We start from the raw sequence: 27,290 nt of genomic DNA on the forward strand, positions 1-27,290 counted from the left end.
ATCTTCCTAAACAACTGCAAATCATTTCAAGTAAAAAAAAGAGAAAGACACTAAGTGTGCATGTGGGGTAAAGAGACAGAAAGTCATTCTTTGATGAAACAAAAAGTCATCAAACACCTCTACCCACTCCATGATTTGTTTTTTTTCCAGAGAAAGCTGTTAAAAGCAAAACGAAAGCAAGGCAAAAAGAGGAAAGGAAAGAGAAAAAAAAAAAAACAGAAAATGAAACAAGAAATAAAATCCAGCCAAATAGCAACAAAAAAATAAGGAGATAAGACTCTAGCTATTTGGCCAAAATCATCTTTTTCTTATTTAAAGAAAGCTAAGGACTCACATTCATGGGAAGTTCTCATGATTTATGCAGAATTCCATAGCAAGCGGAGAACTCACATCTATATTTGAATGGAAGTCCCAAATGATCCGTACTCCTTCACTCCTGAACATCGGAGTAGCTCAAAGAAATACAAGCAGCAAACAAAAAAAGATAAATTGGTGCCTGGTTATGAAAAGATTGAAATCTGCTCAATATTTCAGTAAATGGACAGATATTGATTTATTGGGATTTAAATGAAGCATTTTTGCATAAAGAAATTTAATTCAGCAAACTAACGCAATTTAATAATACTAAATTAGCAGTGTCAAGGTATAAGCGAAAGAATCTATAAGATAATATGTTAAGGCATTTCATGTTTATATGTACGTTATCACCTTTCACACACATTTAAAGAAATTAAGCTCATCTGATCAGCAAAGACAGAAACTTGTGATCAATCTGCTATCACTAAGGTAAAAAAAAATATAACTTTATCAATTTTAAAATGATTTTTTCCAAAACTGAATTGTTATCCTGTCGACTAAAGAAGCACAATTTTAAATAAATTACAAAAAATGAATTGTTGTTGTCGACTAAAAAGTACAATTTTAAAATGAATTCTTCCAAAGATGAATTATCATCCTGTCAACTAAAAATAATTTTCAAAAAGTTAAATTCATTTAATTTGAAGAAGTTACAGCAAGAAAAAATTGTTTTGAAATATTTTTTTCTTGATTATTTCAAAAGGAATATTATTATATTATTATTAACAGTAAATTATACAAATTGATATAGAAAGCACCACGGAATTTTCATGCTGCGAATATCTATTATTATATCAAAGCTAAGTTAATCAACCTTTGCTTTCTAAACACTTATTTTTTTTATACTTAAATGATGCAAAATTAATATTTCTTAGTTTTTGTCCAAAAAAGTTGTATTTTAATAATTCTAATTAGCTGTAATTTGGAATTAACTGAACAACTGTATTTATCTTGTTCTACTTACTGTATTAGCAATAAAGACAATACAAAAGTAAAGAGACTCATTATTTTTAGTTACACAAGATGAAAGTCTTAACATGTCATAGTTTATGAATTTTCAAATGAAATCTAAGTGGAATAATGTTAAAGTGGTTGTGACCCAACATTTATGCATATAAGACATAAACGTGATAGAGAAACATATATAAGACATAAACGTGATAGAGAAACATATATAAGACATAAACGTGATAGAGAAACATATATAAGACATAAACGTGATAGAGAAACATATATAAGACATAAACGTGATAGAGAAACATATATAAGACATAAACGTGATAGAGAAAGAGAAAAAAAGGTATGAAAAGGAGTGCAAACCAAATTAGATTTGCCACATTCACAGTTTCTTAGTATTAGACTCTCCGAAACAGCCCATAATTTTCATTCGTCTCTTCTGAAAAACAGTATAATAACACTACGCTAGCAGTGTGAATAGCTTTAGAACATAAAATAAATATTAAAATAAGTTACGCAAATACAGACGTATGTACATACATTCGATAGAAAAAGCGGAGTGTCAAGAAAATACTAGCAGCAGCAAAATGAAGAAAGAGTTTAACAGAAAATGAATATAAGTGAAGAAGAATACAACATTGTGAATGGAAGTAGATGAGAATGCTCATTTCGGCTTATTCGACTGACCTAATCTTCACAAGACGTAGTGAAATGTACAGTATGTTATTAGGGTCTTCCATAATTAAAAAATTAAAAACGTGATTTTTTTTTATAAATAAATATTTGTAGAGTACACATATTTGTGAGAATATATGAAAATATACGATTCATCCATACACACAACAAAGTATATTTTTGCTAAACATGTTTATGTATTATATGCATAAACATGTTTATGTATTATATGCTAAACATGTTTATGTAGTATATGCATAAACATGTTTATGTAGTATATGCATAAACATGTTTATGTATTATATGCATAAACATGTTTATGTATCATATGCATAAACATGTTTATGTATCATATGCATAAACATGTTTATGTATTATATGCATAAACATGTTTATGTATTATATGCATAAACATGTTTATGTAGTATATGCATAAACATGTTTATGTAGTATATGCATAAACATGTTTATGTAGTATATGCATAAACATGTTTATGTATCATATGCATAAACATGTTTATGTAGTATATGCATAAACATGTTTATGTATTATATGCATAAATATGTTTATGTAGTATATGCATAAACATGTTTATGTAGTATATGCATAAACATGTTTATGTATTATATGCATAAACATGTTTATGTATTATATGCATAAACATGTTTATGTATTATATGCATAAACATACATACATGTGTATGTTCACGTATAAACGTACATACATTAACAAACACATACACACATGGGCTGCTTGTTAGCACACAAGTGTGTAATAGAACAACAAGTAAAACAAAAAAAAAACACATTTTGTGCATTTATATTGTTATCAGTTCTTTTTTATATTCTTGTTTGAGAAAACAATTTTAAATTATTCCAGCAGTCAATTTACATCAATTCAGAGTTTGGTTTTTCCCCTTCTTTTTTTTCTTTCTTCTCTTAATATTTTTGTTGTCCCTATTCTCCTCTTCCGCATCACAAAATTATTTATAATAGCATTATCATTGTTTCATATACATACATATCATATATATATATACATACACACACACTCACACACATATAGACTTGTTTCCTTTGCAAAACAGAGGAATTAAATGTCTTAATAGGACGTCATTATTATTGTGTCATTTATTTGAGTTTCACCATTTTCTTCTAGAGTGAAACATTAAAAAAAATCTTAGACATTTTTTTTTTAACCTATCCCTAAAAAATATTTTTAAGGGATTAGGATAAAAAGGGGATATGGTTAAATATTAGTTTATTTAATTAATTAGTATTTTCTTTGTTGATTTTTTTTTTAGATATTTTCTTTCCGTTTCCATAGACCATTCCATTTTAAATGTGGAATGTATAGACATGTCAAAGTTCTTTTTGTTTTTGCAAGGGGAGGTGGGGGATAGATTTTTAAATAATTATTAAAAAAATTTTTTACATTTTTTTTTTTTGATTTAATCAATTTTTTTTTCAATGTTCTTTTACAGTTGCCATATTTAAATACTTTTGCTATCATCCACATTCTTTTTTTTTTTTCAGTTCAAATATGAACCTTCTTATTACACAATACTACACACATTTTTCTTTCTTTTCTTTATATTTGCAGACCCTCCCTCCCCGCAAGACAATTATTCTCCATTTTCTTTCCATTTATTTCCAATTGTTTTTATTTTCTATCTGCACCTTTTTCTTTTTTGGTTTTCGTGTTAACACATTTTTAGTTAAAACATCAAAATGTCTAGATCTTTGCACCTTTCCTTTTTCTTTCAACTACTAATTCCTCCCATTTTTTGTTGCCCTTTCTCTTACATAACATTTCTGCACCTCAAGCATGATCACCAGTTGAATTACACATTATCGGAGACACAATAACCTGAACTACAAAACCCTTGGAAATCTTTGTGTCTTCAATTTTCATTTTATCACTAAGAAGACGTCCTGAAAAAAACCATCGTTGACGAGATGGATCAATGCCTTCCTCTTCGAATATCCTCTTCTTCACCTTCCACACCGTGTCCGTTGTTCGGACATACAACTTCAAGTCCTTGTTACTGTGTGAAAGACGGAATTTGATGGGTAATTCAAGTCCGGGTGAGGCTGACTCAGGATCTTGTATCGTATCACTGTCACTGGCCTCCTCAATTAAATTGGTAGGAGCACTTAACACGTACACAGGCAGTTGGTACCTGTTGCCAAGTTCATCATAACAGTCCATCAGTGTACCTACAAACAGAAAAATAAAATGTTACCTTTTATACAATATAATCTTTAGGTTTAACTCCAGAGAAGAATCAGAAATCATTTGAGACATTCAAAAACAATGGAATTTCAAAATATGGAACGCAGTTTTCTTTTGTCTTTTGTTAAATTTAAAAAAAAACAAAACAATATTTTACAAATATTATTTAATATGCAACTTAAAAACATTAAAAAAACATGCGAAATCATTTTAATTATATCAAAATTAACCAATTTTTTAAGAACAATCAGCTTTTATTTTAAAGTTTTAAGAGTAATTTACATTTCTTTCTGATAATATTTTTTTGTTTTTAAATTAAAATCATTATTGGTTAAACGTTTGTTTTACATGTTAGCTTGTGTTGGATTGCTTTCAGAAAGTGACTACCAAATTCTATACAGATCTTTATTCATTAATTTTTTTCTGAAGTTTTCATCACTTCTCATCTTTTGTTTCTCCTCTGTGAACTGGACATGCTAACTTTACTGTTTTACATCTACTTGCCAAAGAACTCATCCATTCTTTGAATGGTGCTCTAATAGCATTACCAAACATCTTGCCAATCTCAATAGCTTCACCATTCAAATCTGCTTTTTTCACATCTCATCCACCTCCATTGTCTTACACAAAAACTTATCGTTTCTCAATCTACCAGTAATTTCACTGTAAACTTCTTGTGTACCCAATGATTATAAGTAAGGCTATGACAACAGCATATTCTTATCATTGTTTTGACTCTCGAGTATATATTTGACACAGACACTGTTAATCAACTGAGAACCACATCACTATATAAACACATAAGATATCAATGGATACACACTCGAGAGTTAAAATAATAAAAAGAATATGCTGTTGTCATAGCTCTAGTTATAAGTACCAGACAAAACATTGAATTACACACATCTATTTCCACAAATAGAACAAGGTAACTTTCTTCTTTTGTGGAGCTTTCTTACACTACAACCACAGATTAACACTTTGATCATGGTAACATTAACCATCAGACCTTTACTTTCTATAGTATTCCTCCAAATATTTAATTTAAACAGCAGTTCTTCCATTGTTTCACAACATGAAATCATCAGCAACAGGCAGTCAACAGAAGAAATTTGTTCATTTTTTCATTTTTTTAATGAACATTTTAAAGATTTCATCAAATCAATAATTTTGGTGTTTTAACCATACTCGTGCAATGTGTTGAAAGAAGATCTTCCCAAGGAAGACAATTTTTTACTAAAAGTAAATCTGATTTTTTATTATTTACTAGTTGTGCTGACACAGCATTGTCAGGTATTATGCTTCTATTTTTTTTTTAATCCTGACAGGAAGAAGTGGACTCTCATTTATCCATATTTCTTTAAGACATTGAGAAACATGAAAACATTTGTCTTTTCTGCATAAGAATCATTATTCAAACAGCTAAATTTTTAAATTTACAAGAAATTCTAAAGTTTCCTTGAAAATATCTTACCTTTTTAATAAGAGATCTTTTGTAGCGGTAGAAGGCATTCTAAATTTAGAACAGTGAACAAAAAACATAATCAAAAAGCAAAATGGCACCTTCCCTCAAAAAAAAAAAAAAAAAAAGAACCATGCAAGCATCATTATTTAAAAAGAAAAAGCCAACTGACAAAAAAATGATTAAAAAATACAGATAAAGACATTATGTTGTCACTAGAACCAACTTGAATTACAAAGATTTCTGTTTAAAATTAAAGGGAAATTGCTAATTTATAGAGTAAATAGTTTTCTACTTTCATGATGAACGTTAAATTGTCAGCAAATGAAAATGAAATATTTAATGTACAATATCATACGCTATGAAACAGGAATGTGTTTTATTTGAATTCTTCGAACTTCTGTTCCTATCTTGAATGTTATTTTCACGTTTCGGTCAATATAACCTTCTTCAAGTGTATCTTGTCAAACTCACGAATTTTTCTGCCAAACTCGAGAATCTGCATAGAATTTCAAACAGAACACTTTATTTAATTCACCAAGGTAGCATGCTCTCGGTCTGTCAGCCATGATTGGGTAGAAATCCTACGTAATTCGCAATTGTATTTTCAGTTGCCCACATTGAAGACTGAACTTTCGACCTTGCAAGAACTTATGGTACTGTGTAGTGGTTAGAGTACTTGGAAAAATGCAAGTTCAATGCTGAGTGTGGATGACTGAAAAATACAATTGCAAATTACTTAGGACCTTGATCAATCATGGCTGATGGGACGAGAGCATGCTACCCATGTGGATTAAATAAAGGGTTCCACTTGAAATTCTGTGCAGATTCCAGAGTTAACATGAAGATTCCCAAATTCAACAAGATTCACTCGAAGAAGATCGGAAATTACATCAACCAAAACGTTGTGAAAATTACACTCAAGATGAGAACAGTAGTCCGAACAATACAAATCATACAAATCGAGCTATCAATGTTGTTGAAAAGTTTTCTTGTCTTCATGATAATATTGTGATGGAGTAGTGGGAGGAACTGGTGCTGGTATGACAGCAAGAGTTAGGAATAGATAGAATAAGTTAAGAGAATTTCTGCGATTATTAATAAGCAGAGTTTATTAAGAGAAAATTTATCAGGCATGTGTGATGATGGATAGAACTGAAAGCAGTGCAGATGGAGAATATATGCTGCATGGGAGAAATGACATAAAAATGAGAGTGTAATACAAGTTTTAAAGAGAAATTTAGGACGGATGACAGAACAGTTGTGTGTAGAACAGAGAACTTTGTGGTTTGATCTCATTAAAAGAATGACTAAAAGTGTTTGAGTTAGTAGATGTAGAATGGCTGCGGTAGTAGAATCAGTTGGCATAAAAATGCCAAAGAAAACACAGGAGGAAGTGAGGAAAGTAAGGATAAATAAAGACCTGGCCAGAGAGAGATTAGTGTGCAAGTTGATTTATGAAGGTTGTCTAAGACATGCCAGTAGGTAAAAAAATATTTCAGTGGTTATTTTTTTTTTTACATAAGATTTTTTAAGTTAAATTATATCAGTATTATTTGGTTGTTAAATAAATTCAACAAAATTGTTATAAAACTATAACTAATTTTGCTAAAATAACTTTTAATATTTATTCAGAAGATCATTGGTTGTAAATAGATTTCAAAAATTTTATTGTATGAGGATTTTATGAGAACTTAAAATTTCAATTCGATAGTTTAAATGCTTTCAAATTTCTTTAAAATATTCGCAATAGTTTAAATGCTTTCAAATTTCTTTAAAATATTGGCAATAGTTTAAATGCTTTCAAATTTCTTTAAAATATTGGCAATAGGATCTTTTTAAGTTACATTTTATGCCATAACACTTTTTCTTTTAATAGTTGAATAATGGTAAATAAAATAATGTGCAAGTCACAAAGAGGCGAAAAACACAGACACATACATGCAGCTATGTCCATATCACTGATTGATTGGCTTTCCCTAAAATGCATGTATCGTGGTTCCTTTTATTTTCATTGGTCGTGTTTAGATTCTAGTGTTATTTTCAGATGTGAAGCCATGCAAAAGTTTACATACATAAAGACAAGAACATAGATATACAAGCGACCTGCTGGACATGAGCATTGTGTGTGTGTGTGTGGTTCTGGTCTTACCGTTAGTGTCACTACATCTCTTGCATCCAAAATCTCAGCTAAAACTAACTCTTTCATTTGCGACTCAACTAAATTAAAATCTGCTGTTTTCCTCTAACAGTCAGCGTCTTTGAATATATTTACTTTTTGCGGGAAATCAGAGATGGAATTTTTTTTTAAGCTTACTTTCACATTTTTCTAAATTCTCTATCTTGACTCTCCAGGCTGTTAATATGCTGGTTTGTGGAGTTCAATGGGCTTTTCTTTTTTAATATCTTTTTACTGTCATTTCTTTTCTAGATGATTTTTCCCAGTCGTCCTAGTTGAAGGAGGAGCATTTTATAGTATCACACATACATGAGAAGTGGTCACTCAATTTTATTAATATAAAGATTTTATAATGCACCAACACTGATTTAAATAAAAACAATTTTTCAGTTACCATTGGGTAGTGATATATTGGCACCATCCACAATGGCTTGAGCCAAGGAATGGTCTCCAGTCTCAAGGGCATATGCAGCAGCCTTAAGTGCATCCCAAATCTCTTTACGGCCCTCAAATGCTGGGGCTGTGTCCCAGAACTCATCCCTTTTACTCCGTAATTGGCCTTCAGTCAGTGGAACATCACTTTTCCATTTCGGTTTCTCTGGTTTCAAAGGCTGATTCCGTCCAATTGATACTGAAATAGAAAAGAAAAATATGTCATGAAATAAAATTGAAAAGTAAGGTCGTCATCATCGTTGTTACTATAATAATTGTTCTGGCAACAATTATAGAGAGAAATGTTACACTTTTCGGAAAAATCATTTAAACATCAGAGTTCAAAAAAGAGTCTAAAATCTAATAGGTCCTGCCAAACTACAACCTTTATCCCACCGTTGCAATGTTGCATCTCTGCACCTATTTCGCAAAGTACTATAACGGAACGTGCTTTGATGAACTCGTTGTACTAGTACCCCCCCCCTTTCGATGTACATATTCTCAAGTAACTTGACAAGCATTAAAATCCCACCTATTCACTGTTAAGGTGATGCCAGAAAGCCTTCTACTCCAATAGTTTCTGCTGTCGGACTGCTAGTATTCCCTACCTGTTTTCTGTTTCCCTGACTGTAATAATATGCAAATGTTTAAATGTAATGTGAACTGACATTTTGTTGCACCAAACTCCCCAGAATCTCTTGTTAGACACAATCCCAAATAGTAGATCTTATGTTTAAAGTGGCAATGTGTCTCGTTTGGGATGAAAAAGAGTAAAAAATTATATTTTATAGTGGCAAAGTTTATTGAAATGCATTTGGATTATTAAGACTATGTTTCTGATGATGTAACTTCCAACCTTTTCCAGATGCATCTTTTTGAACATGAGAATATTCATGCCTAAACATGATGATGTATGGAAGTGAAACCTGTCCAGTGAAGGTTGAGGATATGTGTTGCATGGAGAGAAATGATAGGAGACTAATACGATGATTGTGTAAAATGAATTTTAAAGACAGGCTTAGTTCTGATGACCTCAGAAGATGAAGTCTCAACAGTAAAGGGAGGTGTGCACAAAAGAGTATGGTTACATTGAAAGAATGAATAAAAAGTTCTTGGGTTAGCAGATGTAGAACAGTTGAGGTAGCAGGTTCAATTTATAGGGGAAGGCCAAGGAAAACATGACAAGTGATAAAGATAGATTTAATAGAAAGATAAAGAGCTAAACCATCCAATACATACAAGTGTGCAAAATAGAAGTTAAACTGAATACAATGAAAATGATTGTTATTTTATTTACCTCCTCTTCAAGAGATGAGACACAAGGTCAAGTGTGAGTTTGATGAAAGCATTTCTTTGGAACAAACTTGATTCGAACTTGGCGTACCAAGGTTTCAGTCCATGTCATTAACCACTTAGCCACCACATCAGCTTGATATAATAAAGCTAGAGGTCATAGGTTAAAGCCGTTTACTCATTGCGCTAAACTACAAACACATTTTTTTAGTGTGTGCACTATGTGAAGCATTGGAATAGACTATCTGAGAAGGCAATGAATGCAGAATCAATCAACAATTTCAAGAACCACGTAGAAAAATATGTGAAGATATGGCGCACATAATGCAGTACTAGTTTTCCTGCCCAATCAGGTTGTGGAGTCAGAGCTTTGGTAAGGATTTGGAGTCCAAAGAATCAACTGACAGTTTTAAAATAAAATAATGAGGATCATCATCATGTTTAATATGCTGGCATGTGTTAGACAGCTTTTGAAATTTTACTTACAAACTAACCTACTTCTGGCCAGGTCTTTATTTATCCCTCTTTCTCAAGTCCATTCTTATCACTTCCTTCCATGTTTTCCTTACCTTCATCATATCAACTGAACCTACTACCTTGACTATTCTACATCTTGCAATCCAAGAACTTCAATGTGCCCATATTACTGAAGTCTCCTGTTCTGCACACATTTCCCAATACTGTCCACATTTAATCTTTCTTTGAAGTCATCAAATTTAAACCTGTTTTTGATTCACATTACATGTCTATTGTGTAATTCTCATATTATTCCTTTCCATGCAACACATGTCCTCAACCCTCATTGGTCAGGTTTTACTAACTTTTCAATTCATAGTCAGATATTTTAAAATACTAGGAATCAGAGTTGAACTTTATACATTCTAACGTTGCCATCCTTGTAATAATAGCAATAGTCAGATGAAATGAGACTTTCACCTGCAGAAACCCTAAAATTGTACAGAATTTGAGGATGTTCTCTTTCTGGATAAAAAAATTAAAACTAATTATATATGATTATTATTTTTTAATAACTAGCCATGCTATCTAGCGCTGTCCAGGAACATGAATAACAAAATTGAATAGTTAAAAAAAAGTGTGTGTACTGTAACATTTTTCTTTCAAAACTTTCCTCTACCTCTCTCCCTTCGACTTGTTCAATATAACAAATGAATTCAAACTTTGGTTTTGACCCGCACAGCCATAAATTTGCTCAGATTCCAAAATAACAACAATCCTCTAAGAAACATGCATGTTATTTATCTGAAAGAAGTGCCCTTAAACAATGTATCATTCAAAAGTACAACAGAAGCGTCCTATTTGGAATGGTGGACATGGCAAGGTCCATTTTTAATTTACAGGGCTAAGTCGTCATATGAAGGGAGATCATTTTTCCGGCCTTAAATTATGGGAAATTTATCTCAAGGAAATTTTAAAGATTTCAACAAAGACTTTTTGTATTTCTTCCACATTTATTTTTCTTCTTTTTTGATTTTTTCGATTTTTATTTACAAAATAACAAAGATTAAATTTTTTTTCAACAATTGATTTTTATTTACAAAACAAGACAGTTTGGTACCAATCTGTAATGCTTTTTTGAAAACTATAAATTCTTTCTATAGGGTGATCCAAAATGATGTACTCGTTTTATTGTCACTATCATTCCTAAGAATCCAGGATTCTGTTTTTCAGTTGAGATGGAATAGGCAACGAGATATTCATGCCAGATAGAATCAAAATTGTCGAGATCTACTAAGCAGCAACAAATTGTCCTTTCAATAATGAATACTAGTTTAACGCAATTGGTTTCATCATTTTGGACAACTCTCGACTTGAGATTTTCTGCTCAAAGCAAACACAAACATTAGTCAAGACGAAATATGAACAGAGACAAAGAATAGTAAATGGAAATATATTGAATAGGAAAGAACTGAAGAAAAGCAAGAGAGAGAAAAATCAATTCTTCCTGAGAATTGTTGGAAATAACTAGAACATAATAATGAAAAGAACGGACACTGGTATCAATTACATGAGATGCCCTTTTGTCTAGGAAGAAGGTTCACACTTTTATAGGCAAATGGACATTTCTTTATTTCAAGTGTTTGCCAACATGAAATTGCTATGTAGATGCAATAATTTGTATTTGGAAAATACTTTTATATTAAATAATAGTTTGTAAATATGATAAGTATAAATAAAATGACTGTCTGAAATATATTACAAATGTTTCATATATATGTGTGTGTGTGTGCATGTATGGGAAGGAAAAAAGAAATTAAACATGTAAATTATCAAAAATGAAAGATTTATCAGTTTTGTTCCGATCAACGATCATCTTCAGAAAAAGTATGATGAACAAAACCGGTAAAGCTCTCGTTTTGGATAATTTCTTTTTGTATTTAATTTTTCTTTTTGTCTCCACAGCATTTTATTTTATGTTATATTGTGTTTATTTTTTCTTATTTCTCTCTCTCTCTCTCTCTCTATATATATATATATATGAGCAGTGAAAATCAGATTCCATTTTTTTTAACAAGTGTTCATTCTATGAGTCACTGAGGATTTGAAATGAGTTTTAAGGTCATTTTCTAAACCGTAAAAGTCTTCATATGTACATGCAGTTCTGAAAAACATTTTTATAAGCAGGGAGGGGATCATAATTTAAAAAAAAATAACAAAAAACAACTTGAATGATGATGTGCTAGTGATAAGTAGTAAAACCCCATTTAAAATAATTTGAAAAATGTTTATAAGTGAAATATTAAAAAAAATTGTTAAACAAGCAAATTTACAAATAAATTAATCAGATTAATTGAGCTGACGACGGGTCAGTTTTAACTAAGAAAGTTGAAATTAAGAGAAAGACATTGAATATATATATATATATGGGGGGGGGGGAAGAAACAGAAAGAGAAAATGTCTTTTTATTTTGTATGTTTGACTATCTGCAAACTCACTTTTCTTGTGTCAGATAATGTACCAGCGTTAAATTGATGACCCAACGGATCATTCTCTCTCTCTCTCTCTCTCTCTCTCTCTCTCTCTCTCTCTTCCCTAGTATGCACAAATAAATCTCGTAGGTTTTGAGTGCTTCATACCGTATTCATAAAATTGAATGCTTATCCAACCTTCAATCTCAACATACAGTGAGAGAGTCTGAAAGTGATAGACAGATACTTAGCAAGAGATGTGTCACTTAGTTAAATGCAAATCACGTCTAATTAGAAGAATTAAATGGATTTTCTTTTTCAACTATAACTCAATCCCGGAAGTCACGAATAATTTTTTATTTTCATTACATTTTCACTCCAAAAAGGCACAATGCCACTTCGATGTAGGGAGCTACTATCAAGCACATAAGTTGCAGGGGTACTATGTAGGGAGTTCAGCAGTAAGCTGTCTGTTCACATTAAACTTGAACTTCTGCATGTCAGTACAGAAATTCCAAAATCTAGCAGTTCTAGGAAAGAAACTATTAGAGTAGAAGGCTATCCTACATCTAGGGATCTCTATTGTGTACGGGTAGAACTTTACTGCTTGTCGGGTTTGTTGGGGTATTTACGTCGAGGGGGTACAAGGGCTTGTAGTTCGTCAGAGCATCCACCATTAAAATACTTGTGAAACAGGCAGAGGAATGCAACATTTTGTCAATGGGGCAAGCTTAGATGACAGTTCAGGAACTATCAGGTTGGCGACTCTCTTTTAAACCCTGTCCAAGAGTGAGAGACCAGCAGCAGATCCACCAGCCCAAATGTGACAACAATACTCCATACATGGGCGAATGGTGGCCTTGTAGAGATACAGGGTACTTTCAGGTGTTAAGTAACTTAGTAGCACGGCAGAGAAAGTCCACCTTTTCGCAACAGCCTTGGCAATGTTCTCAATATCTGTTTCAATTCATGTTCCCTATGAACGTTAAGCCAAGGAGTTTGAACAAAGTACTTTCAGGTAATGTATCTTTAGCCATAGCTATTGGTGGTTGAAGAGGTTTCTTGTAATTATAAAAAGAGAAGTGCTTAGTCTTGGCAGCATGGAATGTGACCATCCATTTTTGACCCCCATACCAATACAGACTGGAGGTCTCCCTTTAGGGTTTCCACCATTTCCTTCAATATATGTTCATTCGTTTTCCCCTCGTGCCTGTTATAGAGCATAGTGTCGTCAGCAAATATACCCATCTCAGAGACTATTTGATCAGGGAAGTCATTTATGAATATCAGGAATAATAAAGGTCGAAGGATCGACCTCTGATCGACCGCATTTATATCATTGTTTAGACATACGACCACTGAGGACAACCTGGATTCTTCTCTTATTTAAGCATATTTAGCATATATTTTGCATTATTAAAATATATAGGAAAAAAGGCTTAAGGAAAGAAACATTGGTTAACTTAGCTTTATATATTACTGAAAAAAAATTGTGATCCGTTGAGCCAGCCACTGAATTTTAGTAATATATAAAGATTGTCTGAATCTGGAAAAAGGTATGCAGGTACTAAACTGCTATTTCCCAAAGCGGAGTTGAAAAAAGCCCTTTATTCGCTTAAGAATGAGTAATGTGAGTTATATTTAGTTTAATTTAGTTTAATGCAAAGGGAGCAAAAAAAAAAAAAGTGAAAATCTGTGTAAAAATTCCTGATTTTTATTAAATATTAACAATAATTATTAGACATCAATTGCTCAAATTTCATTATATTTAAAAAAATTTAGGACACAATATGGAAACAACTTTCTATTTGTAAATTCAACTATTTCAGTTTTACATTAAATTTCATCCATAGTCATTAGGCACGAATTTTAACTTCTTAATATCTCTTAGACTGTAGACATTTTTTAGAATCAAAATTATATAATGGGTTTTGATTTTAAATTGGAATAAAGTTTATTTAGACATAAGATTCAGTATCATTATATATTGATTTTAATCTATATAAGGGATATAAAAGTGATGTAAAACTGTTCTGTTCGGGGAATTTATTTTACCTGCATTGTGAGCATTTTTCTGGTGTATGTGAGTTTCACTACTTTATTCAAATGCTACAGAGCTACTTGAAACTGATGGTATCGACCTTTTGAAAGAATATTAAAAATAACAAAAAAAAAAATGAAAACTGGTCAAGAGACTTGTGATGTAAACAAAAACAAATAGAATCACTTGCATGTAACTCCCCCCCCCCACACACACACACACACAAAAACATGCTTGTTAACTTCAGGTCTTATGATGAAGTAAGGCTACTTGATGATCTCCGACCTGTCTCCATTCTTATTTTATTCCTTGTAAGGGTTACTCTACAAGGTGGATGGATGCAGAGAGTCAGAAGTGACTCATGAAAGATGAATAGAAAGAGTTGCTGTTATCATCATCCAAAAGTGTCCATCGCTTTCAAAGCTGGATTGGAAACCTAACCTTTTAAGCAAACAGGACAGGAGAATGATTCAGACTCATACGATGACTCACTTGTCGAATTCAGGAAGAGCGGCAGAAAGCTCGCTCAGGACTTGAGCTTAGGATGGGGGGGGGGGTTTAGGAAATCCACAAATTCATGAATTTTTAAACTTGAAAACTTAAAATACCTTTTGTTTTTTAACATTCTGTTCAATGGTAAAAAAAAATAATGACCATATATATCCATATATATAAATTTGTATTCCTGTTTGTTTGTTTGTTCACAATTTGATTAATATATACAAAAGGTCCACTACTTTAATATTTCATTTCTTCCTATATATAGTATGATTCTTTCAAAATATACGATTATGAGGTCACCTCATTTGCATATTATATTGAGGAAAATCGATTTTACTAAATAGCTGTATGTTAGTTTAAGTTTCTAGTGAAAGAGTTGCTTTAAGTGTTCTATTTAAGATTGTTATTTCACCAACTTTAGATAACAATTATATTGATAATATATTTTACTAGCAAAAGTAACTGTCATTGACTGGGTTAGCCTACCGAAAATGATAGGTTATGAAAAGGAAAGGTTGTAAAGAGATAGCTTCGAATTTGGGGGTATCAAAACCAAAGCAAAATATGATGAAAGTAAAAATGAAATAGATAAACCCCATAATTTATTATAACATACCTGTTCACACTGAAACACTTATCACAATATTCTGTGGATTTATATTAAAAAAACCTTGTTAAACTTTGTGACATATTTACATTCTATGGAGGTCAGGTGCGAACGAACACCCCATAATTTTATTATACCATATTTCTTCAAACTGAAACATAATTATCAAAGTATACTTACGCAGATAGATATGAAAAGTCTTTATTAAAGTTTGTGCCTATTTCCATTCTACGGAGGTCAGGCGCGAACGCAGACCCCACAATTTTATTATACTATCCCTATTTAAGTTAAAATATACTTATCAAAGTATTCTTATGTACATCTATATCAAAAACCCTTATAAACATTGTTTTTTTAATTTTTAAATTTTTATTTCCATACTTTGTGGACTAGGCGCGACGCAGACCCCACAATTTTAATGAACCACCGTTCTGTCAGATCAAACATACCCATTCCTGTGTCTCGATACATCTTCTATCATTATAGGTAATCAGTTTTTTAAAATAGTCAACCATATAGGAGCCTATTCGTGACTAGACACGAACACACACACATTCAGATTTATATTATAGATTTAATCTTTTTGGAATTATTATTTCCGACATCAACTTTTAGAAACAGGTACAGTTATTTTCCCTGATGAGTTTTTTCAAACTGAAAAGATCTCAGTTGTTTGTTTTCATTATTCTTGAAACGACTATACAAAATCTTTGAGCGTTCCAGGAATTGAACCCCCTCCCGCCCCAAAAAAGAAACAAGTCAGAATTTTGGGTAATTCCATCTCAAATCATCCAGAAAAAAACATCTTTGACACCCTTACCTCTCAGATTTTTTCCAAACTTTCACCATTTGTTGGTACCATAAAAACTAGGGAATTCTGGAAATTTGAACTTTTAACTCTAAGCGGTTCTGAAAATATCGCAATTTTGGTATTTTACATATATCGTGTCAAGGCACGAAATTATGAAATTACATTTTTGGGCATAAATCAATTTCTAGACTAGGTAGAACCTTGAAAATTTGCATGGACAAGGACGAGGAATCCAAAATCAGGTTAAAAACCTCTGGAAATGAACTGTTTCTGAGTTACTGAACTTTTAAACCGAGATTTGGGTATTGGTCTAAGGCGACCCCAAAAAAAAAAAAAACATGTGGCACTATTGGAAATTGAATTTTTTTTTTTTGTTCCTAGACATTCTTGATAGTCTGAACTTAAATTCCTCCAAAAAAGGTGTTTGGTTCTTTACTCGTTAGCTCACAATCGAACCTCAAAGATGAGCAGTTTTATGGGCCTCATTTCCAGTCAGAGCAGTGTACAAGAAGTCACTTGACTTCAACATAAACAGGAAATCCTGAATTTTATTTTGACTTCCTGTTCATTTAAGAAGTGGTATTCCTGCTTTTTGGTGTTTCTTTAAGTTAGCTGAAACTATTTTGCTTGTTTTTTTGTTTGATGCAAGAATGCAAGTAGCAGGTAAAGCCAAGTAACCGGATAGCTCACAATCGAACCTCAAAAATTGGCCAATCACAGTGAACAATCTCAAATAATAAACTGCATGTGGTGAGGATACAATGATAACGCTGGGAAAATGGTGGGATCCTTCCACCGCTCCAGAAGATATCTCACTACTGATCTATATAAAAGCCAAGTACGTCCAAGGATGGAGTACTGCTGCCACATCTGGGCAGGAGCTGCTAAAAACAGCCTATCCTGCCTTTACAGAGTACAAAATAGACTTTGTGGTTTAGTGGGGGGGGTGCCCTTTTCTCTTTCCTGCAGCCTCTCTCCCACAGAAGAGACGTTGCGAGCCTGTCTGTTTTATCGTTATTTCCATGGCAGGGGCTCGTCTGAGCTCCAATCCCTCATTCCCCCCTTGCCAATCTTTCACGAGAAACACCCGTCTAACTGAAACTACTGTCAATAATTTTCCCCACTCTTTATCTGTGCCTAAATCCAAACGTAGATTCCATGAACAAAGCTTCTTTCTTAGAACTGCACGCCAGTGGAACTCTCTGCCGCTTGCCTGTTTCCCACCTGATTACAACTTGGACGTCTTCAAGTCCAACATAAACAAACTCCTGACAAACCGCCCCCTTAAGTAAGACACTCTATAAAAACTCCCAATACTAATGATTACTACAATACTATCTCATTAATTACTGTACACGCAATAACCCTTATCCCTGAGTGGCCTTCGGGCCTTGATAAGTGGTGTCCCCCATGTAAAAAAATAAAAAATAAAAAAATAATGATAAAATCTGAGAGGTAAGGGTGTCATGGTCTGGATGATTTAAGATGGAATTACCCTTTTCCTTCATTTATGAAAAAAAAAGTCAGTGAAAAAAAAGCCTTAACAAACAACAAAACAAGCCAATAAAAAGAATTCCATTTTGTTCTTAAACTTTTCAAATGCGTTAATGTTTATAAACGTTATTATTTCTACAGCGGGCAGTCGTTTGAAATTATTCACATTTCAGGTTGGAGTCTGCCTACACGACTATTTTTTTTATTTTTTATTTTTTTCTCTGATCGCTCCGGCACGAAATATCTGGTGGAGAGGGTATCACATACTTCTTTTTAGGAGTGATTACATTTACATGTTTTTATCCGTTCTTTTATTTTGAAAATTGTTGTGGGGGTCTCGACGTTACTCACAATGAAAATGATTAATATTCTTAGCATAGCAGGTGTGTTCCAAACAGAATTTTATGTTGATCTGGACAATGCTGAGTATCCATGCTAGTGTGTGTAGATATATATATATATATATATATATATATATATATATAACAAATCAAAAAATTCTATATTCCAAATTTCATGATGTTGACAATCTTACAATTTATTACGTTGACATCTACAATTCTTGACATCAACTGTTTCGTAGCGCAAAATCATTCATTTAATTATTATAATCAATCAATGAATCTATTCTGCCCTTAACTCATCAGAAGAAATAGCAACTATCAATCTATCAAAAAATAAATAAAATTTATTTGAGCATGATTACAAAATCTGAAAATAGGAAGAGAAGTTGCAATTACCTTTTATTTTATCTTTTATTATGCCATTTTGAATTTTCAAATAAAGTCACTAAAATTTAAATTTCCATATTAATAAATTGAATTCATTTTGATACATGCTACTAAAATATATTCTATTTAGTATTTCATTAATTTATTATTTATAATTAATCTATATCTTAGATAATATTAATAATTGTAATATATATAACATATGTCTATATATTTATTTAATTTTATATGAAACTAATTATAAAATGTATTTTATTTCCAGTTATACCAATTGTTGATTTTGTCTAAATTTTTTATCCATATATAATTCATTTTTATCACTATTTTAATTAAATTTATTATTACACTAGCTGAAGTATCCGGCGTTGCCAGGTTTTATATGATATACTTGAATATTTTGTCCTAATACATTATAATAAATATAGATTAAACAAAACATAAATTCATAATGACTTCTTTTTCCACACACTCCATGTGGTGCGAGAAGTAGTGCATTTTATTTTATAGAGGTTCCGCTAGTAGACTTAATCGTTTTTTATAGTTTAATCTTTTATCTTCTAGTCTTTCTTTCAAAATATGATGTAAGAATTGCAATTATTTTATATTTTAGTGCATATCTGAAAACTGTTAAATCTTTTTTTTAACTATTTAATGTACTATATATATATAAAGATGGCATTAGTAATCTATTCTGTTAATGAAATAATTAAAATTCAGTTTCCACCAGTGCATATCTGAAAACTGGTAAATGAACCGCTAGCATTAATTTTGAAGAGCCTCGACATAAACTACATTTTTGGTGTGACCTCTAACAGGTGTGTAAATGTAGAGGTTTTAAAGACTTCCAATGTGTGAGCAAACATACAGCTGACCATGAGAAAAGCAAGGTGTCTGAAGATTAAGTCCAACAACTTTTAGGCTTTGTCCTTGAGCTTTACTTATAGCCATGGCAAAACTATTTTTTATTGGCAATTGTAAACGCTTGAACTGAAATGGCATGTCAGAAGGAATCCGAGGAATTAACAGATTCACCCTTAAAATGTCCAGTTATTATAATGGCTTCCAGAACATTAGTTTTCAAAGATTTTATTGCTAACCGTGTGCCATTGCACAATTTAGGTGGATCAATATTTCTTAATAATATAACTGGGACTCCATCCTTCAATGTCAGGTTATGATGTGGCATTCCAGGCGGCTGTAGTGAATTTAGAATTCTACAGGAAATTCTACTGCTTGATCTTCATCAATAATGCAATCAATGGATTGATAAGAATGCTTTAACCCAGACAATTCTTGCAAAAGATTACAATTGATCAGTTGTGTTACCATGAAAACAATGTAAACATTTTTAAAATAATTTTAAACAATGAACACTTTTTTAAATGAAAAACAATACTAATATAAATAAAAATATTAAATTGTCAGAATATATAAAAAAAAATTAAACAACATAAATAGAACTTTTCATAGTTATAAACTATGAAAACTTTTTTAAAGCAATATAAAAATAGAACTTTTTATCATTTGAAACTATGAAAACTTTTTTAAAGCAATATAAAAATAAAACTTTTTATCATTTGAAACTATGAAAACTTTTTTAAAACAATATAAAAATAGAACTTTTTATCATTTGAAACTATGAAAACTTTTTTAAAGCAATATAAAAATAAAACTTTTTATCATTTGAAACTATGAAAACTTTTTTAAAGCAATATAAAAATAAAACTTTTTATCATTTGAAACTATGAAAACTTTTTAAAGCAATATAAAAATAAAACTTTTTATCATTTGAAACTATGAAAACTTTTTTAAAACAATATAAAAATAAAACTTTTTATCATTTGAAACTATGAAAACTTTTTTAAAGCAATATAAAAATAGAACTTTTTATCATTTGAAACTATGAAAACTTTTTTAAAGCAATATAAAAATAGAACTTTTTATCATTTGAAACTATGAAAACTTTTTTAAAGCAATATAAAAATAAAACTTTTTATCATTTGAAACTATGAAAACTTTTTTAAAGCAATATAAAAATAAAACTTTTTATCATTTGAAACTATGAAAAATTTTTAAAGCAATATAAAAATAAAACTTTTTATCATTTGAAACTATGAAAACTTTTTTAAAACAATATAAAAATAAAACTTTTTATCATTTGAAACTATGAAAACATTTTTAAAGCAATATAAAAATAGAACTTTTTATCATTTGAAACTATGAAAACTTTTTTAAAGCAATATAAAAATAGAACTTTTTATCATTTGAAACTATGAAAACTTTTTTAAAGCAATATAAAAATAAAACTTTTTATCATTTGAAATTATGAAAACCTTTAAGTTTAAACAATATAAATAGAACTTTTATAATTTTACACAATGTAAAAAGCTTTATTTTTAATTAAAAATTGAATCACGTGATTATTATTAAATCACGTGAGTAGTTATAAACGATACAAATTAATATTAAGCACGCGTATTCTATTACATCTTAATAATTTTATTGTCTATTCTCTTTCAATTATTTTAAAATTTATTAATTTTCATGTGTATTCTCTTTCATAACTATGACCACCACTTTTAACATAAAAATTATACTGTTTAATATTCGAAAAACTACTTATTTGTGGAAATTAAAATATTTAATATATAAAATATTCGTTTTCAGCATACCAGAAAATCAGTGAAAGTAGTCATTTTAAAAAAAATTTTAAGGTGGAAACCAAGTAAAAATTTACCGTTAAAAATTATAAAATGTTCGGTAGTTGTGTATTTTATGTACCGTGCTGAAATAATGTTATTGTTTCGAAAGCCATTCTTAACATGGGGACTAGGGAGTGTTTCGTAAGTATTCTCTGCTTCCACCTAACAATTTAATAAAAGTAAAGATATTGTGACACTTAAATTTAATCTAAAAATACATAAGTACCAAACTTCTAGTTAAATTGGTTAAAATTAAAAATAAAATAATATAAAAAGGGTACTAGTGCACTTATTGATCCGTGCTGAAATAATAACATTATTTAAAAAGTCATTCTTAACATGGGGAAGGAAGGGTATTTTGTACCTATTCTGTACTTTAACCTTACAATTGAATAAAAAATATATCATAAAACTTTAATTAAACGTGGAAATACGATTAAAAAAAATAGCGTGGTCAGTAAGTGCATTAGCACCACAAAAAGTTCTGTTTATATTGTTTAAAATAAAAAGATTTATATTGATTAAAATAAAAAGATTTATATTGTTTAAAATAAAAAGATTTATATTGTTTAAAATAAAAAGATTTATATTGTTTAAAATAAAAAGAAAAAAGATTTATATTGTTTAAAATAAAAAGATTTATATTGTTTAAAATAAAAAGAAAAAAGATTTATATTGTTTAAAATAAAAAGATTTATATTGATTAAAATAAAAAGAAAAAAGATTTATATTGTTTAAAATAAAAAGATTTATATTGATTAAAATAAAAAGATTTATATTGTTTAAAATAAAAAGATTTATATTGTTTAAAATAAAAAGATTTATATTGTTTAAAATAAAAAGATTTATATTGTTTAAAATAAAAAGAAAAAAGATTTATATTGTTTAAAATAAAAAGAAAAAAGATTTATATTGTTTTAAAAAAAATTGTTGTTTTTTTTCTAAGTTGTTTTCATATTTTTTTTTTTTAAAGAAGTTCTGCTTACTTAAAACTCAACTTTTGAAATACTGATGTCATTGTTTATATATTGTTGACATAAGGGTATAGGGAGCTCTGGTAGCACCTTTCGATTCCTAGCTGCTGCATCCAACAGGGCGGATAGGGGTCACTGGTCCTCATGTATCTCCTAAATCTCTCATATGTTAGCTCCAAGAGCTATACCCTGGGTACTAGCTTCAGCAAGCTTGCCAAACCTTGTGAGGGGACGATGCTGGTACAGCACCATTGGGCGGAGAGTTCACCAGATTGGACTAACAGTCAGGACTGAACTCTGCTTAGAGTAACTTCCATGCATCCATGACCAGGGTGAACCACCAAGGAGGAAGACTTTGGCTGTGGACCTTGGAGTGGAGCCCCATAGGCGGTTGGCTGGCATACTTGTCTCCTTCCGGTAGCTCCTGCATCCCTACCTGGCCCCTAGCTGTTTCGACCTTGTCTTGCCGCTGGACCAGACTGGTCTGGGACGAGAGAGTGAGGCTGGCTCTGCGCAAACCAGCTTCACTTTAAACAAACTCCCAGCGCATGTCGTCCATCATCCCCCCCTCACTTCCTTCAAGTCCTGTGGCTTTTGACAAGTGACAAAGCGATAGGTGTGGGTACACTGGAATTCGTAGCCGCAAACCTGAACACAGGCGGCTCAGGCCATAGAGTCACTCTCCATTAACAGGAGCGGTAATGGAGTTCGGCAGCCATCTGAGTGAGTAGCCCTCTTTAGGACAGCACTGCTCACCCCTGTGGCATGGGGAACGGGCTAGAAAAGGTACCCCAAACATTGCCCGCTCCACTATATCCTGGCAGGCTTACCACGGTCAGTGGGAACCCTAATAATGTGGTCGAAATAAAGGGAAAAAAAATACCTATCAAGATTGCGACATAGAATGTTCATACACTCTTGGACAAAAATAACCTAGACAGATCACAAAGATGCACTGCACTCATTGCAGGCGAACTCGACAGGTACAATATTGACATTGCTGCTCTAAGTGAAACAAGACTGGCAGGTGAAGGTGAAGTTAATGAAAGAGGTCAGGGCTACACCTTCTTTTGGAGTGGCAGAGGACCTGAGGAGAGGCGTGAGGCAGGAGTTGGCTTTGTGGTAAAAAATGCACTTGTTACTAAACTGGCTGGATCTCTAAAAGGAGTGAATGACCGTCTAATGACACTGAGACTCCCTCTCTCAAATGGAAAGAAGTTTGCTAAGACATAGATTAATTATAAATAATAAATTAATGAAACACTAAATAGCGTTCTAGCCTGATGCTGTTTTAAGTGTGCACATGCGCAAAAATGTTGGCTAGTGGTTAATGTATTTTCCATGTAAATTTGCCGATGTCTGTATGCGTTATTCATGTATGTAAACAAAGATATTACTCGCTATAAACCATCCTTGGTGCATGAATATTATTTCCTGAGAATGTCAGTGTTATGTGACCAGTAGTTTAAGAGTTTACCTGCTAGATATTTACACATACGTCTACTGTTTTATTTATAAGGAAAATAAATTATAATTATTTTAATGTCATTTAATTATTTTTCATTAATCTTACTTAATTTTAATATAAAATTTTCCTTTGTAATATTTTATCGTAATTTGTTTTAATACAGTTAAAGGTCGATAATTTACTTTTAAATTTAAATGAGTTGTTTCCCTTTATCAAACCTAACTAAACGATTTTTTTAAATTATATTGATACATAAAGTATTCATCTAATTTTATTGTATATTATTTATTTATTAATCTAATTTGTATTATAAATTGATAATATTATTTATTAAAATTTAATATTAACATTTAAAATATGTCAATATTATGTAAGCTATATTTATGAGTTTTATTTATCAATAATCTAGATTACATTATAATATTCAGATTAATGATTAGCTGGTATGTCTAGGGGCGGAGATGGGACTAGTGCCACTCCTGCCCGGCACAAGCAATAGCTCGGTCAATGTTATTCAAAATGGGTTAAAAATCATCCATTAATTTCAAGCAAACATACTTAGTCTGATCTCAATTAAATTATGTATCTATTCAAGTTTCGATAACTAAGTAGCCAAAAGTTCATAATTATATCTGGGAATAATACAACGATGCTGTATTGAACGGATGGTCTTTCCGGCCACCGTCAGATCCATTGTACATTGAAAGCGGCTATAATCTTGAACATGCGCATCCGTGCCAAACACAAACCCCTTTTATAATAATAGTAATGTTAGAGAAATCTCGCTTTTCACTGTAGCCAGTGACAAAATCTATTCAAAGGCTTGTGCTAAGAAAATTTAGCACATGTTACTGCTGACGCCTGTCTTGGGGAGAGAGAGAGAGAGAGCGAGATCTATAGACACATACGTACGCATAAACACATGAAGAACGATTACTACTACTGCTGCAATATGTAGTAGTACGAATAGCTATATGTAAATATAACCACGCGTATGATTGTAAATATCAGTGATGAATTTATTGTTTCATTAATTAATAAAGAACAGGATTTGAATGAGAATGAATTTGTTTGTTTTTTTATTGAGGAATGTTTTTTCGTGAATTTTGAATCATAGAAATCTACAAAAAATACGAGTTTTAAGTCATTTTATATTAATACTAGGTACGGGCAAAATGAATGCCGATGCTCAAAATGTATAAACATTTTGACCCCTTTACTTAAAAATACACCAAAAATCAGGAAATTAACCAATTTTAATGAAATTTTCAGTATTTATGAAATAATGATCGCGGAATATAATGAACTAATTATTTTTATTTAAATCTTAGTGAAAATGTATTATTTTGTTTAAATAAAAAATACCTTTACTAAAGTTATGGTTTTCAGTAGTAAATAAAAAAAAAAAACGCAAGACTTTATTTTTGCTTTTTTATGTAAATAAAGCATCGTAATTTGTAACAATAAAAATAAAATAATTTTTACAGGAACATTACGAAAAAAGCCCCTGAAGTCTGTATTAATGAATTCGATATAACTCGAAGAAAAATTAATTTCTCGAACTACCAATATTATCATTGAATTCAGCATTGTTTATTTAATATTTTCACACAAAAAAATTATAATTGCAGAAATTATTTCTACTTTTTTTATGCTTACATTTTTAACGTAATCTTTCCATGTAAGATTCTAATATTTCCATTGAACGCAAGAACGCATGATTATCAATGTAAAATAATGTTCATATAATCTTGGAAAATAAAGTAAAAAAAAATTAAATTGAAAAACAGGAACATAGAAAAATAATTTAATTAAAAAATGGTAAAAATTATACGAATGTTCCATGTCGGCAAGTATGGATGCGCAGAGTTGAAAAGAAAAGCAGTCTGTTTTGCCCACCCTCCTCCTCTTTTCAACTACATGCCTGTTTGCGTTTATCAACTTTACATTTAACGTAAACATGATACATTTTGACGTAAGTCTGTATTTTTTTAGTGTGTAATTTTTTCAATGATTATAAATTGTTTTCTTAACCAATTGTAATTCTGTATTAGTTTTCTTAACCAATTGTAATTCTGTATTAATATTAATAAATAATGGTGCTAACTTTTTTTTCAAACAATAAATTGTCAGTAGTATAATTAATGAATTTAATTAGCTTTTATGCATTTTTAAATGAAGGAAGGAGGGTCTTTGACTCAAAAAAAAAAAAAAAAAAAAAAAAAAAAAAAAAGTAGCTTGTTATGCCGGAATAAAGACATAAATTATGTCTAATTTGTCCTTCCATACATATTTCAATTTTGCCGCCAGAGTTTATTTTGATACGATGAACGAGTCTCGTTCCTACCAGTGATACATTTTTCGATAATTATTATATTTTTTTGCAAAAGTTAAGTATATTTATTGTAGTAATTCATTATGTTAAGACTTTAACTTAATAGTTCACTTGGAAATAATTCCAGAAAACTTATATTTTTCTTGCCAGAAAAACATAAACGCGATTTTTGTCATAATGAATTTTTATGTGAAATCTAGGATTTTTCAGATTTGAGATAAAATTATTCCATGTATTTTTTTATTTCACACACTTTTTTTCTTTGAGAAATTAACTTTAAACTATAATCTTTCAAATACAATAAAAAAGTACTCGAAAATTTAAAAAAATTATTATGATTAACCCGCGTTAAAAATCATACCCCCCTACCGAAGCAGTCATTAATTGCCCATACCTAATTAATACTAAGAAAACCCGTCAAACCAATTAACCTTCATAGAATTTCGTAGTGGTACGTAAATACTTTTGTAATTTTTTTTCATAAAGGTCCTGCATGTAACTTTTTTTTGCTGCATCCATCATTTCACATTTAAACTTTATTCATCAATATTACCTTTTATTCTATGGGAAAATTTAATCGCCGTTTTTGGAGAACATTACTTCAGTTGCTAAAAGTATTTAAGTCGCTTCACTGCATTCAATTTTATCACGGACTTTATTTACGAATTTATTGTTTCTTAAAATTTTTGGATAAAATTAAGATTTTCAATGTTCTCAGTGTTTCGACAGATAACTTCAACTGGTCAAGATATCATGTTTCAAGATTCATCAGATGAAATTTACATTTAAGAAGTTCCCTGTATTTTGCGTATAACGTCACAGGTTAATTTTCCTGTGTTTCACAGAAAAGTAAATTATTCTCTCACACATTAAAAAAAAAGTTGTACCGCATTTGCTGTTAATGATCTGGATTTAAAATTAGATATAATGGAAATGGATATTGTGTTAGACCTGAAAAATAGATCGTTTGGCTAGAAAAATGTAGCTGAGAAGCAAGAAATTGGGCGCCCAACTCCTTTATTGGTGAATAAGGTTAGAACTCGTTCGTTCCAATCCAAATGATTTAATGACATTGATTGGTTATGTGCAAGTAAATCTGAGGAAAAA

The 27,290-nt window shown here is 30.8% G+C and overlaps 1 protein-coding gene across 1 annotated transcript in view; it reads right to left on the reverse strand.

The window, feature by feature from the left end:
- Nucleotides 1–2,794: 2,794 nt before the first annotated feature.
- The window catches only part of LOC145267134 (ubiquitin domain-containing protein 2-like), a 173,406-nt gene continuing 148,910 nt past the window's right edge, over nucleotides 2,795–27,290 (reverse strand). Inside the window, exons 2-3 of the mRNA XM_080123170.1 lie at nucleotides 8,262–8,498; nucleotides 2,795–4,210 (exon numbers count right to left, since the gene is read on the reverse strand). Coding sequence (XP_079979296.1) covers nucleotides 3,813–4,210; nucleotides 8,262–8,498 — 635 coding nt within the window. The 3' untranslated portion in view covers nucleotides 2,795–3,812. The remainder of the gene's footprint in view (nucleotides 4,211–8,261; nucleotides 8,499–27,290) is intronic.

Source organism: Euprymna scolopes, chromosome 42 (genome assembly GCF_053919585.1).
Source record: "Euprymna scolopes isolate OS-2025 chromosome 42, ASM5391958v1, whole genome shotgun sequence".
Lineage (NCBI taxonomy): Eukaryota > Metazoa > Mollusca > Cephalopoda > Sepiida > Sepiolidae > Euprymna > Euprymna scolopes.